Genomic DNA, 9,705 nt, shown 5'->3' on the forward strand with positions numbered 1-9,705 from the left:
CATGGTGTAACACATATTTATTAAAATCCTAAAAGAATTAACGGACATAGAACTATGGGGTTCATGATAAACGACTAAAAATGTATATTTTTCGGCGTACTTTCATCTCATAACTCGTGTGGTTACGGTAGGTTACATGAGTTTTTATAGTGAATTATGCTCATTACGTGCATTCTTATGTGTATGAGCAAGTTGAACGAAAAGTGAGCAAAAGAAGTTAATTCGGGACCAAAAGACAAAAGAAGAACTTTGCTCGTTCATTAAGCTCACGTGCACACAAGAGAGTGAACGAGCTAGCTGAGGAAAAGCTTGGAAAAAAAAACAGCGAACTAAGCTAAAAAGGCATGGAAGTGCACAAGAGATTTGGGAGGCAAAGAAAAAGAGAAGTACTTCGCTCGTTCATTCTCGCGTGCGCACGAGAGACTGAACGACCTAACCTGAAAAGTCTTTTCCAAAGTTGGCTTGTATTATTTCACCCCATGCTAACCTTATCCCATATAAATAGTCTTTAAACTCACTTTTGAAGGGGAGATTCGACATGGGGGATTCTACCTAAGGAGGCATGCAAGAACACGCTAGAAGCAAGGCGGAGAATTCTTCTACGAATTTTTCACTTTCTTCTTCATATTTTCATTATTGGTTATGAATTCTAGTATTGTAGTTTTACATACTTTTATGAGTAGCTAATTCTGTTATCTAGGGTTTTGATGGAACCTTTTGTAGGATGAATTACGTTTTGATATAATTGAGTCTTTGAATTTTTCTATTTGTTCAACTACGTGCTTAATTTAGTTAATTGAATAGCTCTCAATTAATGGTGCCTATTTATTATGTATTGCTTGAAAAGAGTACATATTTAGGTAATTGTTGAACAACGTCACTCCTAACATATATGAGAGATCAATACGACGGGTTTAAAAGCAGGATTAGAGATAACGAAGTTTTGACGTGATCATAGTGAGCGGTGAAAAAGTGCGAGCTAGCGTAATTCGAAAGAATATGACTAGTATATTATTATAGTTGCTCGAAGGAGAATTACGATAAGTCGAGTGCTCACGATCAATAGAGAATAATTAGGCAAAATTATAAAAGAGTAGCGGGAATGATTCCGATAATTGGGAAAATCATAACTCCAGACCTTCTTAATTTAGTCCCCAACCCTTAATATCTTTAGTTATCAATTTACTACTTTAATTTTTTAGTTAATTAGTTGGACATAAGAATCTTTATATTTATAATTTAGAAATTGTTCGAACTTGTCTTTTTAGTGATATTGAACAACTGTAGTTAAGCCTTAGTACTATGTGGGATTCGACCCTGGACTCATAAGGCGGTTATATTTACAGCGGCCGCTTATCCTTTTTAAGACTAGAGTTGGGCGCGATCAGTTCACATATGTATCAGTAAATTACCTTTTATTATAAGTTATAAACAAAGAGTTAAAAAAAATTAATGAAAATTTATATGTAATTATATAGAAGGAAATCCAAAACAGTATGGGGGAAAACAGAAGTATTGAAACATATACCTGTACGTCACATTAACAAAATGTGATTTATAAATCGCATTAGAGGAACGATTTATAAATGGCATTAGGAAAGTGACTTCTAGATTGCAACTTATAACTTGCATATAGCATTTCAATAATGAGACTTATAGATCGTATTCAAATGCCACTTACAAACAGCAATTTTTTTTTATGGGTTTATAAACAACAACAACAACAACAAATCTAGTGTAATTCTATAAGTAGGGTTTAGGAAGGATAATGTATATGTAAATATTATCCCTACCTTATAAAAGTAAAGAGATTGTCTCTGATAGACTTTTATGAATTTATACGAATCTATATTTATTATCATTATTTTAGTCCCTCGCAACGTTTTCTTTTTTCAATTTACTTCGATTTTGATAAATTCTTGTTTACGTGATAGTTGATAACCTGTAAATGTTGATGAGTTGAAAGAAAGGTTACCCGGAGTCACATCAGCACTCAGTTGAACCGATATTTTCCATACATAGTATACTACTCTATCTATTTCAATTTATGTGATCCTATTTGATATTTAATACATCATAAAAAATTAATTTAATTTTAAACTAGTCATTTTATCCTTAATGAGATTATTTATATCCAAACAAATATTTGTAATTTCTTTTGGACCATAAATTTCAAAAGTGTTTCTTAACTTTATGCACAGTCAAAACAACTTAACATAAATTGGGTTCAATTGCAGGGGCGGAGCTAGAGTGCCGCCAGCCAGTTCGGCCAAACTCAGTAGCTTTGGTTCGAATTATGTATTTGTCTTAAAAGATTTATTGAATATGTATAAATTATTAATTTAGAACTCATTAACTTAAAACGATTAGAATCTCGAACCAATAAACTTGAAATCCTGGCATTTTAAAGGTCAGAATTCATTAGGTTCAAATTGTGAATTTGCCTTTGGTCATAGCAGATGTCTATTCTCGGTTGGTTGATTCTTGATTGTCATTTTGATACTTGATTGCTGTTTTCTTTCTCCTTGTACTCACAGAATCATGGCTTAGAATCAGAAAGAAAGAGAACATGGAAACAATCCTAAAATTATGCTTCTTTCTCCTCTTACCCAAAATAATTAGTTGTACATAAATTATGTATTAATTATACACATATTAAATATATGTATATTATACAATTCGCTGACTACTTTTAATTTAAGCGGTTGAACAGACGACTATTTAGAATAATTCTGCTAATTAGTTAGGAACCTCAATGAAGACCTTTGATCCTTTTTACTTCTCCTCAGGGTGAAGTACATAAATAGCCTTCAAAGTGAATGTTCTTGAATTTTCATCCTCAAATTTAACAAATGTTGCCCTTTGCGTGCCCCCATAGATAATATTTTTAACTTTTAACCTTAAAGTTTTGCCCCTGAAAAGAATAGGAGTAAAAAGTTAAGGACCACCCCAAAAAGGATTACAACAACAACAACAACAACCCAGTAAAATCCCACTAATGGGGTTTGGGGAGGGTAGTGTATGCACAGACCTTACCCCTACCCCGAAGGAGTAGAGAGGCTGTTTCCGAAAGACCCTCGGCTCAAAAAAAATAAAAAGACAAAATGACAAAATGACAAAAAGAAAACAATATTAGTATCACAACAACAATCATAGGATAAATAGGAACACCATGAAATCCAGAAGAAAAATGCAAAGCAAAGGGAGACAATATTAGTAAATATTAGTATCACCACAACAATCATAAGAAAAATAGGAACACCGTGAAATCTAGAAGAAAGATGCAAAGCAAAAGCGATAGCTAGTAAATAGGACATGCACTGAAAAGCGAAATAGTAAGCCACAACATTGCCAATAGCTATCTTAGACAAAAACCCTACATGGCTAGTCCCACAATGGTACGAAGTAAGGCATGACTCAACTACCTCCTAACCTACAACCCTAATACTCGACCTCCACATCTTCCTATCAAGTGTCATGTCCTTGGAAATCTGGAGCCTCGCCATATCCTGTTTGATCACCTCTCCCCAATATTTTTTATGTCGCCCTCTACCTACCCCAAAAAGGATTATATTTTTGTAATTTTTTGGTGATTTCACTGGCCCAATACTTGCAATTTCAGATGGCCCAACATCTTTCTCGAGCCCAACTTCATTTTCTATCATAACACAAACAAACTCGTATACCTTGTCACTAAAAGAGTGGATATTGGGCCTTGCCAAAAGTGGCCTAATAATTGTGGATCGAAACTAAGTTTCACAGATAGTCATTCTCAAGATATTAGTTAGATATTAGCCATTACTTATTTTATCCTGAAATTTTAAACTAAAATTTTTAACTTCAGAACATTTTTATCCTAAAAAATTAAATTAAAAAACTAAAATTTAAGACACACTTTGACTAATTCCTAAATAATAATCATCTATAGTAACTATCTGATCATTTCTATAGATAATAATAGAAGACTTTGGTTTGTGACAAGAGCGCATCACGTTGAATTAAGAGAAAACTACGCCGTATAATCATTCCCAAAAATAATAGTCAATAAAATATTCATATATATATTTAACTAGCAGGAGTAATTATTTCGACCGGCCAAACGCGAAAATTGCCCTTAAAGTAATCCACAAAGTCGAATTATGCGATGAACAAACTTACAAAAACCTTATTTTTACCTCGAGATCTTCCAAATATTTTTAAAAAAAAATTGCTTGGCCATTAAATAACAAAAACAAAAGAAGCTTCTTATTCCAAAATACATAGCAAAAGAACATTACATTACTAGTCTACTACTAATTGATATATTAGTAGTAGCTGGAAAGCAACTGAAGCTCAAGTTAGCTTTCAAAACCTAATTACACATAACTAGTTAGTACTTAATTAATACTTATAATACTCAGCAGTAAACATAAGACTGAAATTCACTATTCCATATTCCTGTGGCGAAACAACTCTTCCCACAAAGAAAGGAAAGGAAACCACAGGAAAATACGCTATTTACATATAACTTCTCATTACTTCTCACTGATGCTTGGATCTGGTCTCCCCACTGTAAAGCCTGCAAATTAAAATTAAATTAAATCACACTTCAGCCAAATTACTCATATCTATTATGATCACAACGCTAGAAATCATGTTTAAAATTATAAATCTTTACATAAGAGCCTCTTCTGTTCCGACATTTTCTAATAAAGGATTTTCAGTCGAACATCTCTATAATAGCCTTGTCTGTTCCGATATTTTTTTATTACAGTGAAGTGTTGTTACGTAGAACAATATTATAACATTATATGAAAATTAGTGCGGACGAAAACTTGACAGTTATAGAGAAGTGACCGTAGTAGCATTACTGTAAAAGGAAAAAGAAATATCTTTTTTTTTTGAATTTTTTCTATTTGTATATGGGGTCGGGGAGAAAATACCAGCGAGAATTGAATCTACACTTACTGTACCAGAGACTCCTATCAATATCACTAGACTATGAATCTGAGTGATAATAATATCTTTTTATGATTGAATTATGTACGTCGAGATTATTAAACAATTTTACGCTAACAATATAATTAAAATTATTTTGACATATTATACTCTATTTTTCTAATTATCTATCAGACTTACCAGTCATAAACAGTGGGAGAATTGGGGTGAGAGGGCTTGTCAAACATTTCAGCACCAATTCTCTTGGTAGCAATATTGCTTCCAGGGTGGAATACACTCCTCCACACATTCTCTTTCTTCGTCGCCGCTGTTGGCGACGGAGTAGTCGGTGTCACCGGAGTTCCCGGCGTCGCGGGACTCCCCGGCATCGACAGTGATCTTTGGTAGTACTTGCTTGATCTTTCTCCTCCTTCCCCACCTAAAACCATTAACCAAATAGAAATAACACCATATAATTAAGAAAATAAACAACTTAAGTATATGGTTTTTCCATGCAAACACATGTGCTTTGTCAATGGACATAATTAAAAAGATAAAAGTGCTTTCTCTAGCATGCTTAAACTTTTAATTAATAAGATGATCACACTTCCACATGGTATCATATCATAACAAATAAAAGTTTTGAAATCGGATCTCAATATCATCCACTAGCAAAACGAAAAAAATTTCACATACTTGGCGCATGAAAATAGAATCAGATCTTCACGTAAAGAGCATGTTGATGACATAATTAATTAAATAAAAATATATTTTCGTTAACTTAAACTTTTATATAAGATGGTCGGGCACTCCAACAGATTCAACCATAGATGCAAGTGCAGTATAATATAGTGTTTCATCGCTTGGGTTAATGGCGAAGCCAGGAATTTCATTTTGAGTGCTCAAACTTGAATGAAGTAAAAAAACAAATCTCAAGTGTGTTCAATATATATTATATACCACTAGAATTTAATATTTTATTTATATATACACTGTAATTTTTCGACGAAGGGCGAGCAGTTGACCACCCTTAGGGCTATGTAGCTTCGCCCCTGATTTGGGTCCTTTTATATATATGTGCAAAAAAACTAGCATAAATCAAATTAGATACAAGTTTTAGAGCTCTTATCTCAAAAATTCAAACCAACACGTTTAAATTTTAGATCCGTCACTGCTTTCACATGCAGACATCTTTATTAGCAGACATCATGGGCGGATCCAGCTTAGTAGGTGAGCTTTCGAATGAAGCCAGTAGCTTTTGTACATATCTTGTATATGTACTGAAAAATTTATTAAATATCAATAAATATTTGATTGTGAAGTCAATTATCTATTGTATATTTACTTGTGATCGCTCTAGTACCTATAAACTTCAAATCTTGAATTATACGTGACATAAAATTTAAGCAAAAAACGAAAAAGGTACCCGTAGTTTGGACAGTTATGGATTTTCGGAGTTTGCCGAGGCCTTTATCAGGCTGAGGTCCGGCCATAACATCATCCCACAGCTTTTCAATTAACACCATCTTCTTGCCTTTGTTTTTTCTCTCTTTAACTGTGTATTTTTTAGTGTAAAGAAGAAACGGCTGCTTGTCTAGAATAAATAGAGTTTGGCACTGAAATTATCTTCTCGTTTTTAGGATTTCTTCTTTTCTTTTTAAATGGATGTTTCCAAATATATTATTTCTATTTGCAATACGGAAGTTTTGCCTGTCTGGATCTAACTCGTCAACGTAAATGTTTTTTTTACTGTGTCATCGATTTCAACTATATATATATAATAATTAAATATTTTTATTAAAAATATTTATTTATAGCAATAATCACATTCATTTGCTTTTATAAAAATTAGTAGGAACGGTTGCATCCTCGGGTGTGATAATAGGATGTTTATGCTGATACAAGTATCAGTAGTCGATTCCATATCCAACATATATACTTCTATGATTAAAAGGAATAATTGACCATATAAACAGGGGTGGATCTATATGTAAAGGATGGGGTGATACGTCACCCGCAAGTTTTGACCGAAACTATGCAATAGTATGTATATATGTATGTATATATAGAAGGAATGTATACAAATACTTTAAGTGGCGCCCTCAATAACAAAAAGGCTCAAGGTGCCATTGGCAAGGCACTGACCCAAATGGTGGCGGTTCAAATCTAGCCTAGCTCACTTTTTTAAAAGCTTTTGTTTGGTGCATTTAAGACAATCACAGAAGTATCCTTTGTTTCTTCCTTCTCTTTACTTAATTGCTCTTTTTTGTTTATTAATAGGTCCCATTAACTTTTTCTTTGATTTTATTAGTTTATTCATTGTTACACTTTCCTAACTCCTCTGTGATTTATCAATAGATAAAGAAAAATTAACAATTTTCTTCAGGACCACAACTCTGAAAATCTATTTGTAGAAACCAAAAAAAAAAAAAAAAAACTTGAATAAGTTGAAAGTTTATTTTTTTGTCACATTGCTCTAAAGTAGGACAATTGTATATACTATCGAGTGAGTTAATTTTTATGAAAAATATAAATTGAAAAATGTCTGTAAACCTACTTAATATTTAGAGTGCTTATTAGTATAAGTTGTTATCTTAAGTATCTAAATATAAAGTGATGACGAGTCTTTTTTCTTGTACAAAATATATAATCCAATTGAATTTTTATGTTTTTTTCCAAGTTATCATAATTATTACATAATCTTTTTGCTCGATCGATTTGTTTATATTAACTCCAAAGATGAATAATCCGAACCGAAATTCAAATAGACCAAACCGGTTAAATTTATACCCTATTAGATAATGTAAATTATAATATGACTACGTTCAAAATTTTGACACCAAAAACCTCTAAATCCTGAATCCGCCTCTGCAGGTAAACTTCTACATTATATATTCTTGTTACGTACTATTATGATTTCACATAATCCATTTACGTCAAAGGATTTGTGCAGCTTAAATAAATGTTTAGGTGTGAGCTTCAATGTGTATATTTTAAGATTTACTATCTCGACTCAAAATCGACTGCGTCTAAATTCTGAATCTAACTCAAAGTGGCTTCAATTAAATTATAGGAAAAGAAAAAATAACGAGCTTTTGTTCTTAATCAAATTGTCGATAAAAATATGTTTTCGCGGGTGATAAAGATGACCTGATAATATAAAAATTTCTTACCCGTGTTGATAGAGAGACCGCTTCGGGTTCTAGTAGTGGGGTGGGGCCCAGCCATAACTTCATCCCAACCATCTAGCACCATCTTTCTATTTCTTCTTCAAAATATTCAACTCTCTTAATTACAAGATATGAAAAAATGAAAATGCCCGCTACCCAGAATTTATAGAGCTTTGGTGCTAATATAGCGCCTAATCTTTAGTTGTTATTCTCTTTCAGTTACATTTTTTCAACATATTTTTCATTTCCTATTTCAAGATTGGTCTATGGGAAGAAAAAGGTTCCTAATTTAGTATAAATAATGTTTTACTTTTTTTAAAAAAAATAACTATACTCCTAACATTATATTTAAGTAATTTATTTACTATAATTGTCTCAAATACTTTGAAAATATTCTTAAAAATTATGCTTATTTGTCATAATAAAAGTATGATTTACATTTACATTACTTAAAATTAAATTTTATAATTTACTTTAAAAACTAAATTCACTGTCTAAATTTATATGAGTAACTTTAAAGGAAGTGCAGAAATTATTTTATTTTTAAAAAGAAAAGATATAAAAAGGGGGATTGGGAGAACAAATTTGGGAGTGGAAAGAGGAAAGCAAAGTGGATAAGGATGAAGACTGAGTAAAGGTGGGACCCAAAAGGATGAGTAAATTGTGGGTTGCTAAACAAGTGTCAGTTGTCAGATTAAATATTTGTCCTATTCTTTAGGTTGAAAATTATTAGGGGTCAATTTTGAGCTTATAATAATGACAATACTAGGCTTCATTTATAGGCAGGGGCGGAGCAAGCCATTCGGCTATGAGTTTGGTTGAACCCAGTAACTTTGGTCGAAACCTTATATTTGTCTTAAGAAATTATTAAATATACATAAATTATTAAGTTAGAACCCAATAATTTAAAAGAACTAGAATTTTGAACCCATAATCTTCAAATCCTGACTCCGCCTTATAGGTTTGGTTTGGTATCCTATTCTCTAAAAGAGGTACATCATAGGAATAACATTATTAGCATTTGATTTTATTGATGTTGGTAATTTGATTTTCTTCAAATTTTGTATAGTATTCGCAAAGACTAAGGGGTCGTTTAGTAAATAAAAATATCTTATGGAGTGAGGTATTCCATGCGATTGATTACTTGTTTAAGATTCTATATATAATAGTTAATCCCGTCATTTTAGTATAAATTTTATTTCGAAATTAATTAATACATATAACCAAATATGAATAATTACAATTCCAAAAGTTTATTAGGCGATTATTTCTTATTCCTTGTATCAAGGATATTGTTTTACTAGAAGATATTGATTAAACGGTTGGAAACAGCCTCTACTTTTAAGGTAGTGGTAAAGTCTGCATGCACATTATTTTCCTCAGACCTCGTTTGTCGGACTATATTGGATTTTTTGTTGTTGTTGTTGAGTACACCACCCAAAAAAGAAAGGAAAAAAAAGTATTAAGTTGAAATTGATCCTTATTTCTTTGGGTAAATAACTTAGTATTCAACCAAGTGTCATTCTATCTTTTTGGGGACCAGCAGATAATATTAAATAAATTCTAAAAAATATATACATAAAATACCTAATTTAACGGAGAAACCATAATTTCACGT

At 31.9% G+C, this 9,705-nt stretch overlaps 1 protein-coding gene across 2 annotated transcripts; it reads right to left on the bottom strand.

Moving 5' to 3' along the window:
* Positions 1–4,223: 4,223 nt before the first annotated feature.
* LOC104094316 (dormancy-associated protein 1-like) lies at positions 4,224–8,260 on the bottom strand. 2 transcript variants are annotated; one of them, XM_009600234.4, is made up of 3 exons: positions 8,091–8,260; positions 5,119–5,356; positions 4,224–4,558 (listed from the first exon to the last, which is right to left on the bottom strand). In XM_009600234.4, the coding sequence occupies exons 1-3, from the start codon at positions 8,170–8,172 to the stop codon at positions 4,522–4,524; spliced, it is 357 nt and encodes a 118-aa protein (XP_009598529.1). In that variant the 5' UTR covers positions 8,173–8,260; the 3' UTR covers positions 4,224–4,521. The 2 variants fall into 2 exon arrangements, with proteins under 2 accessions (XP_009598529.1, XP_009598528.1); XM_009600233.4 differs by lacking the exon at positions 8,091–8,260 and adding an exon at positions 6,344–6,504.
* Between the last annotated feature and the right edge of the window lie 1,445 nt (positions 8,261–9,705).

This window comes from Nicotiana tomentosiformis, chromosome 9 (assembly GCF_000390325.3).
Source record: "Nicotiana tomentosiformis chromosome 9, ASM39032v3, whole genome shotgun sequence".
Classification (NCBI taxonomy): Eukaryota; Viridiplantae; Streptophyta; class Magnoliopsida; order Solanales; family Solanaceae; genus Nicotiana; species Nicotiana tomentosiformis.

What these genes read in the sequence shown, in the direction of transcription:
- LOC104094316 (XM_009600233.4), bottom strand. Translation starts at nt 6,443, where the DNA reads ATGGTGTTAATTGAAAAGCTGTGGGATGATGTTATGGCCGGACCTCAG. An exon ending in CATAACTGTCCAAACTACGG is followed by an intron (nt 5,357 to 6,343) that starts GTACCTTTTTCG and finishes TAATGGTTTTAG; the next exon opens with GTGGGGAAGGAGGAGAAAGA. An exon ending in TCTCCCACTGTTTATGACTG is followed by an intron (nt 4,559 to 5,118) that starts GTAAGTCTGATA and finishes TTTAATTTGCAG; the next exon opens with GCTTTACAGTGGGGAGACCA.